Source organism: Puma concolor, chromosome A1 (assembly GCF_028749965.1).
Source record: "Puma concolor isolate L17-30 chromosome A1, mPumCon1.1.hap2, whole genome shotgun sequence".
Taxonomy (NCBI): Eukaryota; Metazoa; Chordata; class Mammalia; order Carnivora; family Felidae; genus Puma; species Puma concolor.
The window spans coordinates 115,659,244-115,678,517 of NC_141667.1; the positions used below are offsets into that span (position 1 = coordinate 115,659,244).

General features: G+C 37.5%; 1 protein-coding gene across 4 annotated transcripts in view; it reads right to left on the bottom strand.

Moving 5' to 3' along the window:
* MAP3K1 (mitogen-activated protein kinase kinase kinase 1) overlaps positions 1–19,274 on the bottom strand; it is a 77,543-nt gene that overhangs the window by 56,312 nt on the left and 1,957 nt on the right. Inside the window, exon 1 of one of the 4 annotated variants that reach the window (XM_086700577.1) lies at positions 9,018–12,901. The exons of 2 other annotated variants lie outside the window; for them this stretch is intronic. In XM_086700577.1, the coding sequence (XP_086556703.1) occupies positions 9,018–9,049 (32 nt within the window). In that variant the 5' untranslated portion in view covers positions 9,050–12,901. Of the gene's footprint in view, positions 1–4,948; positions 4,975–9,017; positions 12,902–19,274 lie in introns of those variants that run through there. One more of the 4 variants, XM_086700585.1, reaches the window with a different exon arrangement.

Consider the following 19,274-nt stretch of genomic DNA (forward strand, 5'->3'; position numbering starts at 1 on the left):
AGGTGTGCTGTTTTGAAGGGACACATGCACCCCCATGTTTATAGCAGCACTATCAACAATAGCCAAAGTATGGAAAGAGCCCAAATGTCCACTGATGTATGAATGGATAAAGAAGATGTGGGGTGTATGTATATATATAAGATGATGTGGGGTGTATGTGTGTGTATATATATATATATATATATATATATAAAGAAGATGTAGGGTGTATACACACACACACACACACACACACTGGAGTATTTCTCGGCAATCCAAAAGAATGAAATCTTGCCGTGTGCAACTACATGGATGGAATTGGAGGGTATTATGCTAAGTGAAATTAGTCAGAGAAAGAAAAAAATCCTATGACTTCACTCCTATGAGGACTTTAAGAGACAAAACAGATGAACGTAAGAGAAGGGAAACAAAAATAATATAAAAACAGGGAGGGGGACAAAACAGAAGAGACTCATAAATATGGAGAACAAACTGAGGGCTACTGGAGGGATTGTGGGAGGGGGGATGGGCTAAATGGGTAAGGGGCACTAAGTGATCTCCTGAAATCATTGTTGCACTATATACTAATTTGGATGTAAATATAAAAAAATTAAAAAAAAAAAAAAGAATCCGACCATATTTGCACCCTAGAGCCTACTCTCTTCTCTGGCACAGTAAACACAATGAAGTCTAAATTTATTTGTGTTTACAATTGGCTTTATTTTATACCAACTTCACATCACAATGAAAAATGTTAACATGGTTCAGTGATGCTTCCTGTGTATTCTGGAAGACTTAACCATAATTTAAAAAGTCATAATCAGATATGATTTTTACTCCAATAAAAGGCAAGAAAAGGAAATAAATAAAAGATAATAAAATGTATGTGCTGGGGTGCCTGGGTGGCTCAGTTGGTTAAGTGTCCAAATCTTGCTTTCACTTCAGATCACGATCTCATGGTTTATGACATTAAGACCCGCATTGGCTCTGCCTGTCCTCCACTCATGCTCTCTAAAAATAAATAAACTTTAAAAAAATGTGCTGATGTAACTCAAACCTATCTCCTGATTTAAAATATATGTATAATGTATATAAACCATATATTTATATATATATTGTGTATATATATGTATACGTATATATATGTATATATATGTGTGTGTGTGTGTATATATATGTGTGTGTGTGTGTATATATATGTGTATGTGTGTATATATATGTGTATGTGTGTGTATATATATATGTATATATATATATATATAAATAAAAGATTATCAAAAAGGTTAAGAGCACACAGTCTTGGAGTCAGACTACCAGGGTTCACATCCAGGCTTCAAGGTCAACTAGCTGCCAAGTTACCTCAACTCTCAGAGTGTCTGCTTTCTCAGTTGTAAAATGGGAATAAAACTTCACAAGGATGGTGTAAGTCTTAAATGAGAGAAGCTATAGGATGCACCCAGTGGACCAGGCACAGAGGAAGTGAGCTATTACTGCTCTTTCCAATAAGAGCAGCACAGCAGGAGTACGCTGCTGAACTAGGATGAGCTGATGGGAACTCAGCACTGGCCAGCCCCAGCCGCCTCAGCCCAGGACTCCACTGCTCCAGATCTCTAATGCCACTGTGATACTTAGAGAGGCAGGTGCTTGCACTTTGGAATTCTGAAGTGCTGGGACCATAAATCCTAGTGCTGTATTGTTACCCTTTGAAAGCACTTTCATAGCCAGCATTTCATTCAATTTTCTCAAATGCTTCAAGTATGAAAGACATTATTTCCCATTCATAGATGAGGACAAACTCAAAGTGGTTCAAGTACTTTACTCAATGGTCTGCACAGGTGGGAAGACAGTACTGGGTACAGGCCTGTTGGTGTGAGCTGATGCTAACACGCCGTCTACCACAATCAGCTCCTGGAGAGCAGGTTTGATGTTTTTCAACTAAAGACACAGAAAATTCCCTATACAATAGCTGAAAGGGGAAAGAAGGAATCAGATGTGTCCATAAAGAACTCTTGAATTTGAAATGCAATTTGATTAGGCTTTTCATTTTAAATGAAACAGGAAAGAAAACTTCAATTTTCTATCAGAATAGTTTTAATTTTCAAAGTATTATCCACATTTTCTCACCTTTAAGTTGGGCTACTTGACTCTTCAGAGGTCAAAGAAAAATTCCTGTGGAATTCATTTGTTCCTAATTTTTTTCATTAGTCATACATAAGCAATAATAAACATCTTGAAATAGACTAAAATATTCACGTTTTTAAAGAATGTTTAAAGTTCTAAGAGAAAGTAACAGGTAATGATTCAAAATATCATTTAATAAGTGAAGTGAACATGCTACCAATTTTTTGAAAGGGCAGTCTAAAGGCCCCACTTGTAGTTAGTCTGATTAAACTTGAATCACAAAATGAATAATTAGAAACACATCAAGTTACAAATCAGAGGCTAAAAAAAATTTAGGCCTAGGTGTTTTGTGGTCCATCTGCCTCTGTCCAGAGTCTAGCTATCCCGTAAGAAGCTGATCAGGTTTTGCAGTTCACTGGCCGTAAAGATCGATTTCAGTTGCTCCTGCCACTGCCATCACTGCCACCACCAGCAGCCCCTCTGTTCTCCATCTCATTCCTGATCTAGTCGCCTCTAAAAGTCTCAATGGCTGCTTCTGTGCTCCAGCAAGGGAGAACAGGTCAATATCCTGAGCAAGTCTTATCCAGAAGCAGTTCTCTGGTACCTGAACTGATATAAGCCAGGGATTCCACCCTGGCTTCAGCTGCAGCATAGCAGTGGACCCCTCTGATGTCCAGGATACAGGGTGAGACCCAGTGATATTTTGCTTCTCAGACTTATACAGGGGAGACCACAAAATAACTACTAGGCAGCAGGGCAGAAACTGAAAGCCACAGCAGCCAAGAGCGCTAACTTCACCATTTCCTCACAACAATCACAGGTGACATAATCCTGGAGGGGAGGTGGTGATGGCTGTCATGTCTTCACAGTGACCACAGTGTCCAAACCCCAAATTCTTACACATCATCTTAAGAAAACAAGATCTTATCCCATTTTCACAGGTAAAAGAGCTGTGGAAGAAAGGGCTGAAATTCTGAAATTATAACATTTCCAGGATATTTTAACGGTTTATGGAAAAAAACACTGTATTTAGAAAGATTTGATGCACACGGCTAACTAAGCATATGGGGGAAAAATGAACACTTAAAATATATCCCTTAAGCAGAAACTTTTTATGAAATGTAAATACTTTTATCAATGTTTTTAATGCAATTTCTCACAGTACACTTAAAATCAGTCCCAGATTAGCTATTTAAAAAATCAATAATTGATAGCATATTATTTTTCTAGGTCTTTGGGCTAATATCTGTGACAGATTTAAAAACAATACGGCTTCAGCCAATATAAAATGTAGCTCCTGTGCTCTGTATTCCCATGAAATAATATATTGGGGCAAAAGTAACCCAAAGCATGAGAATAGAAATCAGCCTATGAAGAGAAGGATGGTATAACTATCCAAAGTGTACAGCAAATTGATCACAAGGGCAAACCCTATCAATGCTTAATAAATAATTTATAAAGTAATATTTATTTATTTATTTTTTTTTTAGTAATTTTTTTTTTCAACGTTTATTTATTTTTTTTGGGACAGAGAGAGACAGAGCATGAACGGGGGAGGGGCAGAGAGAGAGGGAGACACAGAATCGGAAACACGCTCCAGGCTCTGAGCCATCAGCCCAGAGCCTGACGCGGGGCTCGAACTCACGGACCGTGAGATCGTGACCTGGCTGAAGTCGGACGCTCAACCGACTGCGCCACCCAGGCGCCCCAGTAATATTTATTTTTAATAAAGGACTAAGAAATAGAGAAAAAATGTGATTGCAATGGCATTATAGGAAACTTGCTAAGGCAAAGAATTCAGTGCAGGTGGCTTACTAACAGCAAGTCTTAGAGCCACTGTCCAGCACAAGTGAAAAGTCAAGACCTGTCTGTGTTTTGGGGGGTCAGGGGGCAGGGGACAGGACATGTGTATGTGTTGTAGGCAGGGAATATTAAACAGAGAGAGAACTCAGAAACAAAAATTTCATCTTGGCTCGGTATATGGCCAACCATATTCTCTACTCATATAAGAAACTTCTACTCACTTGCTTTTAGTAATTAAAATCTGTGACATTCAGTATTTTGGGGAACCTTCAATAAGAATAAAGCATTATATTACACAATTTAATTCTTAGCAAGTTGCTGTATTTAGAGATAAGATGACTTTCAGACACTGATGGTTTTAGATTTTATCACCAAAACTTGGCCCAGGAAGTAAGAGGGAGAAGAGAAATCAAGAAGTTTGCAACATAAACCTTTTCTCTTGGATGCCCAAAGTGTCTTTATGGATCTAATCCCCAGAACGGAAGGCTCTGTTCTCACACATCTCTGGCATTATTTAAAACTCCTAGAGAATCCTCTTGCAGTGGAGGAAATGTTCTACCATGCATTTATAAAACTGCAGGATGATTTCAGTTTGCATTGTGCAAATTGACAGTCTACCTGCCTTATTCAGTGGTAACAAAAACTTTTGCTAGTTATCAGTCACAATAAGCTAAAGGAATAGTGCTAATTGCAACTGAGACTCAAAAGAACTTTGCTCTATTTCTCATCACAGCTGTGTCTGTGGATAAATCAGGTGCTAGCAGCATGTAGTAAGTGCTCCCAAATATCTGAATAGCTGATCCCAACATTCAAAATCCAGGAACTGTATGGGTTGTGATGGAAGCAGAAAAGGTCAAGTATTCTTCAGTACCAGGAATCCAAAGACAAACAGTGATTAGTACTGGATGTGCTCAGCAATGAATTAGAAGCAGCTTCAGTTCTGTACATGATGAATAGCAATGGGCAAGAGATTTTCTGTGACTATGCTTCAAGTTGGTACAATCACAGTGATTAAGTCAGTTAAAAAGCCTTATTCCAAACCTACCTGAAAGTCATATTCTTCTAGAACTTGAGCACCAAGCTATTAGATTAAAAAGAAAAAAAATTCATAATGAAATTCATACTTTCTAGGAATTGCCAACTCTGTCCAAATTATGTGAAAAGAACCCCCGCAATACAGTTAAATCTGAATTTTCAATATCAGGAAGCAATACAACTAAGTGTCACTGAACAATGCATTTTAAAGTTTTAAGTAAAAAAGAATGTATACATATGGGCATTTATGGAAAAACTTTACAAATTTAGGAAAAAGACAAAAGAGGGCTTTGTTCGTTAGAAGATATCCCTGGGGATATCCTTTCCTTATACAATTAAAGCTAAACCAAAAAAACCCAAAAAACAAAACAGCTTTTAACAGTATAGTTACCAAAAATTAGATTCAAAGTTACTTTCAAAACTCTTCTCTAACCATAGCTGTTAAACACGAACATGCTAATTACTCAGTCCTAATTTTTCTCCACTTTGCAAAATACTATACTCCCAGTACAGTTACAGGCTTTAAAAAAAAGTAAGGATTTTCTCATCATTTAATGTCAGTTAATAAACATGATTCCACTTTTCTAGGCCTTCATTGATTTTCATTTGTATGTCTTGTTAGGGCTGATATCCAGGTTTAAAATTTCAAGAGTATGTAAGTTCACAAAAGTAATCATTTCAGTAATTAGAACTAAATACAGCCACAAGCAGTAATTTTCAAATTAAATTTTTGTAAAGTTGTTAGATCTTTAAGGGAACCAAGAGATTATGTAAGTTACCTCTTCTTTTCACAGATGAGAAAACCAAACCCAGAAAACCAGCCCTATGTCCTCACAAAGTGATGAGAACCTTGATCTATGTACTACCAGTGATATGCTTAATCCCATATCACATAATTCTGAAAGTTGTGTTTTCCATTATTCTAGTAAATAATTTCAAAATAATAAAAAATAAATTCCTCTCAAGATGACACATAATCTATATACATTACCTTTCCTAAACTAATGGTAATTAGTAAGGTAACCTTAACCTTGAGTGTCTTAACCTCATCTTCATTTGTACAAAGTTTTAACTGGTCTTCATAGTTATTTGCAGCAATATTACTGACAGTTAATGAGTACTTAAAAAATTTTTTTTAATGTTTACTTTTATTTATTTTGAGAAAGACAGAGCACAAATGGGGAAGGGGCCGAAAGAGAGACAAGACAGACAGACAGACACAATCCGAAGCAGGCTCTACGCTCTGAGCGGTCAGAATTAAGCCTGACGTGGGCCTTGAGCTCACAGGCTGTGAGATCATGACCTGAGCCGAAGTCGGATTCTTAACTGACTGAGCCACCCAGGCGCCCCTACTGAGTACTTTACTGGGTCAAGAATCATGCTTTATTATTTCATCTCATCACCCCACTCACACCATTTTTGAGGTGAGAAATATGAGGGTCAGAGAAGTTAAGTGACTTTCCCTGAGTCCAACGGTATTAGGTGGCTAGCAAGTCTGACTCTTAGGGCCCAGGTTCCTAATCACTACAGCCCAGTGTAGTGCAGTTCCAAAACCACATTCAGGTTCAAAGTGGATGGAATTTGTTTTGCAGGTAAACACCTCCCAATCTGTGGACCTCTGCAACTGTGGGAGCTGCTGGCCATGCAAGAGTCGTAGCTTCCAGAAAGACTTGTGGCTGCAGACTACCTTGCACCAGCTCTGATGTAACTCCTTCTTTGGGCCTCCTGTTCCACTTCCTAGCACACTGTGGTTACCTGTAAAACTACAAAAGCTTTTTATTTTGCCCTAAGCACAGAGATCTAAGGATTGACCAGTGGGAGCAATAATGAAGCAGAGAGCTCTGCACGGCTCTCTGGGCAGAGACAGAAATCTTGTCCACAGGTTGGTTCCTGAGCCCGATGTACACTCTACTCTCCACCCATTTAGAGCTATTTGAACTATACTTGCAGTTCACTTATCAGCAGAGGGCCTGTGTCTGTTCCTCCTGCACCTCATGAAGTCTCCCTGTAAGCTCCTTTTACCTGTTTCACAACTCTGCATTCTTCAGAACTTGGCATGGACCTCCCATTTCCCTGAAAACCCTCCCTACACCAGTCTCACTCCCAGATGCCTAAGAGCTGCACAACCCTTGTCATCAGTAGACTGTTACCTTGTTAAACTCCTTTACACGCATCATCCCTCCTGGGTCCCTAGCACCTTGGAGCCTGGTTCACAGAAGTCACTCAGAGTGCTCTTGAAGACACGGATGGTGGCGGTGTAAGGGGAGATGACAGCACTGGTAATGGACATTCACCCTGGCATGTTTACTACTCTAGCCTTTGGTTTTTCTGGAAAGAGTATACAAAGACTAGACAAAAAGATATTTCAAATGACCCCACATCTGACAGGCCTGTCTTCCTACAGCCCATCAGCTTCCTGGGACCTTGCCTGAGGAGGCCAGGCAGCTGATATAAACCTTGTGATGATGTGCCCAGGACACAGTCAAGCCCTGTGATTGCAGCATTTCAGCATGTTTGTTCTCCTACGGGAGATGGTCTTGGATTATTCCCAAAGACAGCAATACATTGTGTGGCACCAAAATATTCTCCCAACATTGCACCTATGAAATTTTCACATAACCTGAAAAATCCGACTCACTTTATAATAACGTACACTTTACAAACAACTCTTCGTAAACACCATTGTTCAGTTAAGACGTGACTACATACGCAATCACAGAGGAAAAACTGAAGAGGTTTAAAAGCGGCAAATCTAATTCAGATACTGAGGAACTTTAAATCAGAGTTCAGCAGAATTCACAATACAGTATTGACTTCTGCAAAAAGCCACACTTATATTTAGTAGAATACCAGTAATTCATTATTGCAAAGGGAGTAAAAACATATTGAAAACCATTTCATAGTGGAGATGAGGAGTATTCCAGATGGAGGAAACAGCACATTGAAAATAAAGACGGTGTCCTGAAAGGGGGAGCTAAGAGGGGAGCAGACCTGGTCACCAGGGGCTTCTGAGCTAGATTAAGGAGTCTGGACTTTATTCTGAGGATGAAGGAAAGTTCCGTGGACAGAAGTGTCAGGGTCATACCCTCACTGTAGAAGCCTCACTCTAACTACAGTGTAGGGAAAAGACAGGAAGACATGTCTAAAAGCAGGAGGCTGGTTAGGAAGGAGGGTTTGCAAGATCGGGATGAGGTGACAATAATGTGACCCTGGATTAGCAGCCGTAGGGTGAATTCCAAGGCTAGCAGGGAACTGGCAACAGTACAACTGGAGCTTGCTTGGATGCTGAGGATAAGAAAGCCAGAAGAATAAGAGCGCAGCAATGAGGGAGATGATAGCAGGAGTTACCAACAGGCACCCAAAACAAGCAGGAGAACTGAGGGAGAGGATAGAGAAGCTGGGGGGCAGGGTGACAGGGATTCAGTGTGGACACAGGGCTACAGCACCTGCCGGAGCTGTACCTTCTAGAGAAACTATCCCAGAGGCAGTAGGATGCAGGGTTCTGTCAATGAAGCCAAGACATTTCAAGGACCAAAATCAATAAGAATGAGTCAGCAAAGATATAGTTAATAATCTCCTGATATATCCTTTCTCTCTAGTTAATGTCTTTCTTTTAATTTTGAAATGTGGCTATTTAGGAGTTTAGGCCCTTAGTGCAAGAAAAAGATCTGGAATAAAGAAATGTATCTGGGAACTTCCAAATATCTGAGAATTTAGTATGTGATAAAGGGAATACTTTTAATCAATAAACAGTGCTGGGACACCTAGTTAGTCATTTGTAGACAATGAAGTTAGACCCTGTACCATTCCTTACAACTTCAGATGGATCAGAAATTAAAGTTGTTTTTTTTTTTTTTAAATACATAAAAATATTAGAAAATGCTGGTGAATTTGTATAACTTTACAATAGGGAATAGTAAGAACCATTACTTATACGGTGTTTACTGTGCACCAAGCACTCACTGTCTGAAGAGCTATATAAACACTCAGTCCTCATTGTAACTATGAAATGGTATCTTCATCTTACAGTTAAGAAAAGTGAAATGCAAAGAAGGTAAGTAACTGCCCAGTTACACTACCTGGCAGTGGTGACACTCTGACTATAATTCATGCATCTGCACTCTTCAGTACTACACAGCACTGCATCTCTAGAAGGCCATGCTATAAGACCTAAATGCAAAAATAATGAAAAGAAAAAACTGAAATCTGAAAAGACAAACTTCCTTTGTGGAAAAACACTCTTAACTGAAATTCATAACATAACACAAAAGTGGAGAAAAACAATTGCAATACATGTCAGAGCTATTCTAACATACAAAGGGTGATCACAAACCAACAGGAAAAAATAAACAGTTCTTACCCATGTATGAAAGAAAATATACCAAAGAAATATGAAACTGTTAATAAATATGACAACTTGTCCAATAAATTATTATGACAGCTTGTCCATAATAAATATGGCAAGTTGTACAATGATGTTAAAAAGCTAAAAAATGCAAATTAAAATAAGAAACCATCTTTCATCCAGACTGGCAAAAAATGAAAGATGGATGATGTCCAATGATAGCCAAAATGTGGGGCCACGGGCACTCTCACATACTGTGAAATAAACAGAAATAAATATAAACTGGTACAATGTTTGATGATGCAATTCAGCTATACAATCAAATTTTAAATATCCATGTCCTTTGACTCAGCAATTCCACTTCTGAATATTTCTTTTATAGAAATAAATTCTCTAATACATAAAAATGCATATACGATGGCAGTCACTAAAGGTTAACATAACAATCCAAACACAAACAATATAAATGTCTAAAAACAGGAAACTGAGAAAAAAATAGAAAACTGGCTAATGAGACATTCATATAACAGAATATTATTCAGTCATTAAAAAGATAGCTCAGGGACGCCTGGGTGGCTCAGTCAGTTAAGTGACTGACTTCGGCTCAGGTCATGATCTCTCAGTTAGTGGGTTTGAGTCCTACATTGGGCTCTGTGCTGACAGCTTAGACCCTGCAGCCTGCTTCAGATTCTGTGTCTCCCTCTCTCTCTCTCTGCCCCTTCCCCGCTTACACTTGGTTTCTCTCAAAAATAAATAAACATTAAAAAAAACGAAAAAGATAGCTCCATGTTTATCAACACAACTAACAAAATACTGTCACGAAAAAGGCAAATTTATGGGGCGCCTGGGTGGCTCAGTCGGTTAAGCGTCTAACTTCGGCTCGGGTCATGATCTCACGGCTCGTGAGTTCAAGCCTCACGTCAGGCTCTGTGGTGACAGCTCAGAGCCTGGAGCCTGCTTTGGATTCTATGTCTCCCTCTCTCTCTGCCACTGCCCTGTTCACACCCTCTCAAAAATGAATGTTAAAAAAAATTTAAAAAAAAGAAAAAAGAAAATTTTGTAGTCTCCAATGTACAGTCCTTTTTGTTAAATGATAAAGATACACATTAAAAAAATAATTGTTCTATTGCTTTCAAAAGGGCTGTCCAATCATTTTAATAATGAAGTTTAATTCTATAAGTCCTGAATCCCAAAAACATTATTAGGACCTCATAAAACAGCACGGAGATGTCATTGTATCAGAAGATTGAAACATATTTTCATAATTCAAAATAAATTTAGATTAAAAAACCTAAAACTTTTTCAGGAATATTAATATCTACATTAGTCTGTCACATCTTTTATAAAATCTAAGTTTCAATTAAAATTATCTTATTTACTACCCAAGCAGAATTTAAGAATATTAATAGAAATCCAGAAGATAAAGAGATGCAGCCAATTAACCTCAAAGGAGAAAAAAGGAAGAAATGTAAATGTCTGTTTCAAAACACTTATCACCTTAAAGCATACAGACTTTTCCAAGTAATTAAACCAAAAACCTTGCAGTCATTAAGTAACTTGATCAGTGTTAAAAAGTCAGAGCTTACTGCTTCACTCTTCACAGTCTAACTAGGAGAAAGGTCAGGATATATCCCTAGTGGTAGTGATTAAGAAGTATCATAAAGAAACTGCAGGGTAGAATATGATTCAAGCCAACAAATAGAACAAAAAAGATTTTCCCACAGAGACAATCCACACGACATTTCTAATGAGTGGCATACAATTTTACAGAATTCTAACGGACTCTTCAATTATTTAGTATCATCAGGGCTATGTAACTACCTATTCTATATAATTTAGAAGCTTACCACTTTAAGGATCAAATACTTGCTACAACTATCTTGAATGAAAATCTTACTCAATATATTATAAACATTCTAATTTCCGTTCGCTGAATAGAAAGAAACACCACAACTTTGTTATGATGAGCCACACTCACCATTATAAAAAACAATCTTCTTCATAGTCATTCTACAAATAAGGAAATTGGTGCTCAAGAAGTAATGTGGAAAGTTTTGTCATTCAAAAAATTCATAATCTGAGAAGCTATCCAGGTATGTGGAACAGAATGTTCCCACACCAGGTGTCCCCCAACAGCAATGCTGTGACATCCTCCTCTCCCTCCCTCTCTCCTCTCTGGCTGTCAAATATCTCTGCCAGTATTGCTGCCATCAGGGAACCTGTCCCTCATACTCCTAGTCCTTCTAATTGGCTGCTTTTGATTGCTGTGTTTTAGGGACACCAAATGGACAAGAAAACAAGAATATCTTAAGTAAGTGTCTGTGAATCCTGAGCCAATGCCCTTGGAACTCTCATAAGTGTAAAATCAAAGAACTTCAAAGGACAGATTTTGTTACAGGCTCTTTGGCGGCTGAAAGCCTTTTTTCCCTACATCTTAGTGCTAAACCATGTTCTAGATAAGGGAGGCTGCTGGGTTTAGTTACCATCAGTAAACTTTAAAATGTTTTCTTTCTGTTACGTGGGCTCTTGGTTCCTGAAATCTCATACAGTATTTGCCTAGCAAATCTCTTTAGTGCAAATGTGAACTTCTATTTACAAGTTGAATTACTATCAAAAACAGTTTAATAAATTTTACATGAAGTAGGGTTATATTGGGACAAGAATCCTGGAAATGGTATTTTAAGTTTACATTACATTACTAGTTTGTGAAAAAGGAACAATTACATTAATGCATAACATCTTTATGAGTATATTTATTCATATGAATACATTGGCACAAGAACCTTAAAACGGTATCTTAAGTTTACATAACATTTTGAGAACTTGAAAAAAAAGGAATCATTATATTAATGCGTGGCACCTTTATGTGTATATTTATTCATATATACATAAATATACATACACACACATTTTCAGTACTCTAGTAAGTGCAAAAGAATTACATACACACAGTAAGCTCTTCTTACCTACAACAGATTACCATGCAGTAGAGCAGTCTCCCCTTATCCACTAGGAACACATTCCAAGACCCCCAGTGGATGTCTAAAACCAGAGATAGTACTGAACCCTACATAAATTATGGTTTTTCCTATATGTACATACCTACGATAAATTTATAAATTAGGCACTGTAAGAGTAACAGTAACTGATAGAATAGAACAATTATTACAATATAATTTTATAAAAGTTATGTGAACGTGGTCACTTTCTCTCCAAGTCTTATTGTACTGTACTCACCCTTCTTGTGATGATGTAACATGATAAAATGCCCATCTGATGAGATGAAGTGAGGTGAATGATATAGACTTGGCGACATAGTGTTAAGCTACTACTGAACTTTTTTTAAAAAAATTTTTAACGTTTTTTAGTTTTGAGAGAGGGAGCATGAGTGGAGGGTGGAGGGAGGAAGAGAGAGTGAGAAAGAGAGAAAGACAGACACACAGACACAGAATGTGAAGCAGGCTCCAGGCTCTGAGCTGTCAGCACAGAGCCCAACGCGGGACTTGAACGCATGAACCGTGAGATCATAACCTGAGCCAAGTTTGGATGCTTAACCCACTGACTGAACCATCCAAGGCCCGCCCCCCACCCTTTAAAAAAATTTTTTTAATGTTTTTCTTTATTTTTGAGAGAAAGAGAGAGAGAGACAGAGCATGAGTGGGGAAGGGGTAGCACTACTGAACTTGTGATGACAGTGTCAGAAGGAGGAAGGAGGATCATCAGACTGCGGCCGGCCGACTGAAACCTCGGAAAGTGAAACCATGGGAAAGGGGGTAAGGGACTACTATATAGCTATTTCCCCCACACCACATTAAGCTGTCCTACCTCAGTCAAGGCACTTGGCATGTCTAATAGTCCATATACCTCCCAATGAATCTATCACAAACTGAGAACTTGGAAACAACAATCATCTAGGCTTTTGCTGTTTATTCGTGTCTCAGCTAGGTCCAAGGGTACTGTGACCAAAGGCGACAAACAGATGATCCACTAGGTTAAACTTGCCATTATTATCCTTACTCATTTATTCCACAAATATTTACTCTGGGGGTCTACTCTGGGCCAGGCATTTGCTAGGTGCCGGGTCCCCATCCAGGCACAGGCACTGCCCACACAGGTCTTATAATCTTCCGGAGAAGGCAGCAATTCATCAAATGAGATAACAAATGTAAAATCACAACATTGACAGTAGAGAGACACAGTGCTACAAGCCAGTCTGAGAGACCAGGGAAGAAAAGCTTCCCTGAGGAAGTATCAGTGAGCTAAGGTTTGAACAAGGAAGTACTGACTTGGGACTGGGGAAGAGTGTTCCCGGCAGAGGGAGCATGCAGTACATGCCAAAGCCCTATGGCGAGAGGTGGAATGCTGAGTTTGAGGAAATGAAAGAAGGCAAGCCAGCAAAGAACAAGGGCAAGTGTGATCTGAGACAGCCTGGAGAGGCGCAGGGCCAGACAGGGCAGGGACTGGGTAGAGCATGTTAAGGATTCTCTGTTTTTAACCAAATAGAAAGCTTCTGAGAGTTTTTATATTTAATCTTATTTACTTTTCTAGAGGAAAATTGTTATAATCAGATTAACATTTTAAAGTCATCACTCTGTGGGCACCTGGGTGGCTCAGTCAGTTAAGGGCGTGAGTCTTGATCTCAGCCAGTCTTGACCTCAAGGTCCTGAGTTCAAGTTCTGCATTGGGCTCCACACTGGGCATGGAGCCTACTAACATAACATAACATAACATAACATAACATAACATAACATAACATAACATAAAAATAAAAATAAAAATAAAAATAAAATAATCACTCTGGCCATATAATAAGGAGAACAGATTAGAAGGGAGAAAGCAGGATACAGGGGCAAGTCAGGAAGCTACTACATTAGTCTAAATAAGGGATCATGGAAGCCTGGCTTAAGGATGTGGTAACAGTCAAATCCTCAGCCTCTGATGGTGGACTATACACAAGGAGCTGTCAAGGGTAACTCCTAGGTTCTGGTTCTGCCATTCCATAAGCTGAGAACGTATTAGTAGAACAAGGTATAGGGAAAGTCCTGAATTTGATTTTAGATATCTGAGTATGGCTCTGTTACACAGACAGTTAGATGATAAGTCTGGAGTTCAGGAGAGGTCATGGTTAGGAAATTCGGCAATCATTTGTGAACACTCAATAATTGATCTCAAGGCATTAATGAGGGTAGGGATGGAGAAGACAAAATGAAAGAAGCCCTGATCAACCTGAAGATCTTCTAATATTAATGTTCAAGAGAGTGATGATGGGCCACCAAGCAAGAACTGTCAGGGTGAAGAAGATAATCAGGAGGATTACCCATCAGTCCAAATAACTAGCCACCTGAAATATCAGAAACTCATTTTCTCACTATTTGATACTTTGAGCATGGCTCTAATTACTTTGCAACTACACTGAGCTATTAAACTAATTATTTTGTTATACATAATATGAAATCAATCAATATGGTCAGTAATTGCTAAACACCAGCTATTGCTACTAAATATCAAGCCTAAGAGACAGTTCTTGACTTCAAAACTTGCCTTAAGCTAGACCATGATTAAAATCACATCAAAGTAAATTATTGTAATCTTCAGATACACTAATTTAAAAATAACCACTTTGAGAAAATTAATCCATCCTAACATTTATGAGCACCTAACATTCATGGGTAGCAGACACTAGTCTAGGTACTGGGCAATGGTATAAATAATAAGACAGAGTTCCGCATTTGTTAACAACTGATATTTACTATTCAGAATGCTGTTAGACCAGTTTGAAGGTTAGTTGATAATATATCAGTTAAATGACTTATTTAGGCAACAACAAAAAAGTAACGATCAAGTCTATTTGTCAAGAGTAAAGTCTCCACCCAGTGTCTACTCTCTCCTTACTCCACATACACTCAATATATTTCATGTGATAAACTTAGTTAATGCACTAACTACAGCACTGTGGAAGCTCCAGGGACTTCCTCCATTCTTCAAGAGGTCTGATGGCCTCATTAATGATTTCCAGGTGACAGACTGTATTCTCAGAAATATATGCTTGGTGGTTATTAAGAACTTAACAGTTCTTGGCACTCTATGACATGTCAATCTATTAAACTAAACTAACCAGACTGGTATTCCAAAGGACTCTGTCACTAATAAAACTCCCTTCCATACCAAACATACCTAAACCAACTGTGATATGCCATAGAATATATAAAGACAAGGATATTTTCTTGATTATCTTATGCCATAGAGCATAATTTACATTTCCCAATATTGTTTTCTTAACTAGCAGAGTTGCTGTTACTAATAAGAGTAAAGTTTAAAAGCACCATTGGCATATATTGAGTTTCTTGTTCCCCATACCTCCATTTTCTCTTTCAAGAAAAAAAAATCACATCTGAACTTGCAGTTCTGTATATATTCCTCTTAAGAATATAGCCAGAAACAGTTTGAAACTCATCTGTATCTAGATTTCCTTTTTCCATTACTGTAGAAATGGAAAAACTACAGCATATACCTGTCCTAAGAAAGGGGAAAAAGACCAAATGCCCCGCAGAAAGTAAAACAAAGCTACCACCCTTAACTACTAATCTGGAAGGCCAACTAATTCCTGAGAAAGTTAGGGAGGTACCATCATATTCACTGCATGAATAAGGTGTGGAATGCTGTGGATGAGATTCAGAACACTAATTTTTAATCTGGGTGTCTCTCTGAATTCACATCTCTCTTAAAGCACTTAACATGGTACTGCTAACACATGCATACTAGAACCCACCAAGAGAAAGAGAGACCATGCATTAATGATCTTTTTCTCTAATACAAAGACTATCATCTTGTAGAGATTCTTAAATGTTGGATGAATGAAATAAAAAAAGAACAACAACAAAGGAGCAAGGTCCAGCTAGACAGGAAGTTTCTCTCCATGTATGATGATTTAGATAAATGAGTGATTTTAATTTCAGCTTCACTTCCCTCCACTTCCGATTTAATACAGCACAAATCAAGAAATCTAAGAAAAACTCAACATGAATCAATTATTTTTCGTGCCTAACACAATAAAGTGATCTAGTACAGTCTACTTATATTACATATACAAGGCCAGGTTACAGAAAACTATGCAGTATATACATATAAAGAGACAAATACATTGGCAATGGCACTCAGTGGAGACCTATTATGTTTACTATGACTCCTGCAGAGTAACTTCCTCCTTAAATTTATCAATTAATTTAATTATTAATTTGAAAAAATAAAAGCAGCATAGATGGTGGAAAGAAATGAACTGTGGAGTCAGACTGACGGAGCTCTGTCTTCTAGTTATGGGATCAAAGGGCTTTAGCATCACCTATAAGTTTCCACCTCTTGAAAACAAAAATTACAAAGCCTTGGAGGGCTGTAACTTGTCTGACCCGCAGAAGAGAAGAAAGGTGACTACATAAAATGAATCCAAACATATCTGTATGCTCAATGAACATGTTTTAGCCACAGCTAAAATCCTCTTACATATCACCTGACTAACCTCACTGTTTTGCAACAAACCATTTACTTTAATTCTGTTCCTGGTTACTTCTTTCATGTTAAAAATGTTCTTCAATTATTTGTTAGAGACAATGTGGATCTATTCCTAATACTGAACATTTGCTTACATTTATCTTCTACCCATTAACATTTTTAAGTAGCTCTAACTTTTGACTTAGGATATAAAAAGAGGCCAGGATTGAGGAAAACCACCAAGTCTAAGGACTATACTTGGTATGTGATATAATCAAAACATTACCAAGGTTAGAGGTGCAATATAGTATAGTTCGTAAGCAGCCTCTGGAGACTATTACTTTTCCATACCACGTTTTTCTACTGCCTTTATAGAGAAAGACCCCTCAACCCAAGAAAATGGGTTACAAATGCAAAATCGTGCTTTCTAACTCAGAGCACTTCTGAATGCCTCATATTTTCCCTCAGGGGAATCCATTCACCATTAACTGCCTTGCCACCCCATTATTTCTTCTTCTGGAATGTTCACAGCCAGTGTCAAGGACTGATGAGCAGACAGCCTAGGCAAGCTGTAGCTGGTTATTTTGCACTCGATGAAAACAAAGAACACTCCTTTCTTTCTATATTTTGAAATCTTCAAGTCAGTAAGTCAATGACCATTTTTCTAAGACAAGCAACATAGACTTGAGGCACTATGAGGAGGTGAAACAGTACCAATGAACAGGGCTACTTCCTGGTTTTTGTATCTAACAAAATGGAGTTATTAAAGAGTATTGGAAATCATACATTAAGGAATGTTGGTTAACCAGTTACCCCTGCCAAAATCAGATATGAAAAGAAAACAAAAGTTGGCAACAACTATAACTGATATTTTTCTTTCAGAATTGTATTTAATAAGGATAATCTTTGAAGAATGCATTAATTTTCTTACTTGATTTAATAGAGGATTTGGAGATAATTCATAACTACAAAACTTACAAATTCAAATATGTTAGCTTATGTAACTCCCTCTACTGTTTTGTAAAATCGTCAACTTAATTTTTTAAAACTTATTTTTAGGTAATAATGTTCCTGTATCTCCTCTAGTAAAAAAATCACTAAATTATATTTTTAACCCAGTAGCTTCTAAAAGGAAGTGAAAGCTGAGGGCTATATGAGGATATAAAAGCAGCCTATGAAATAGCTTTAGTTTTAACAAAAACTAACATTAACAAGTACAGCATATCTTGTTCTTTCATGGGGCCAGCAAATTGATAGTTAGGGTTTTTTCAGTTACAAAAATAGGATAGAGTAATTATAACTACCAAACTCACAATAGCCTGTTCAATGGAGGATAACACTGCAATTTTTCTTCAAAGACAATAAATAGGAAGAAAAAGTTCCTAATTCTGTAATGTAAGTTAAAATCCCAAACCTTTACGTGCCACTTTCAGGCACAAAACTTTCATGGTTTCAATTATTACCCTAAAGGAGAGGGTGAGACTTAAACTTTTCTATTTTTAATATGAGTATAACTTACATAATTTATACTGCACAAATATATTTTCTACATTTCCAGTTTCTACATCCAAAGGTCAAAAACCTGAAGGAAATTCTGAAATTAAAAATCATAGGATTCTCTTTAAAACATACAATAGGTCTTTAGACAGAAGGGGTCTCCAGACCCTTACTACTACTAAAACATAAAAATATTTCAAAATCTCAAGGCTAAATTTTCCTCCAGAAAGTACAAATGAAACTGTCAAAAAAGAGTTCAATGAACTCTTTATACTCAAAGTATTTATACCAACAAATGCAAATGAATTTCAATCCCACTGAGAAGGAAACTGAAAGGAAAAATCACTATATTTCAAAAGTTTAGGGAATCAACATTTTGGTGTAAATGAAATTTGCAGGGATGACTTAGGGTGAACAAACAGCATTCTGGCTAGTGAAATTCATTTTTAAAAAGTGATTATGCTGATTAGCCCATTATTTCACACATTGCACAATTATAATCCACTCCTTAAACAAAGAGGGGAAAAATACCTACGTTATGAAATGCAAAAATTAAGCATAAATTACCGTTTCTGAATTCTACCTGCCTCCATCTTAGTCCTCTTATTTTGTGTGGAGACAACACTAAACAACTTCTACACATTATTTTTTACAGTGGTTGCTCTTCTATATTCATGGCTCTTTAATGACCAGAATGCTGGTACTAAATTATTTACTGTATTCAAAAGTTGCTTTCGTCAGAACAGATAAAATTAACTTCTCAAACTTAAGGTTTAATATTTTTATCTGGAGCTCATTTGTAGTATCAACTGCCTTCAAAGAATTATCCTACTGAGTTTTTACTCCAATCTGCACGGAAGCAGGAAAGTGTAGAGGAACTTAATTCTCGTAAAACTAAGTTATATTTACAAGTGCACGCAGAAAACTATCACAGCCATCTCCTTTCCTTTCAAGACTGCCATGGCACAGTGTTGACCATAATTTTTACGGTAATTTTGGGGGGGGGGGG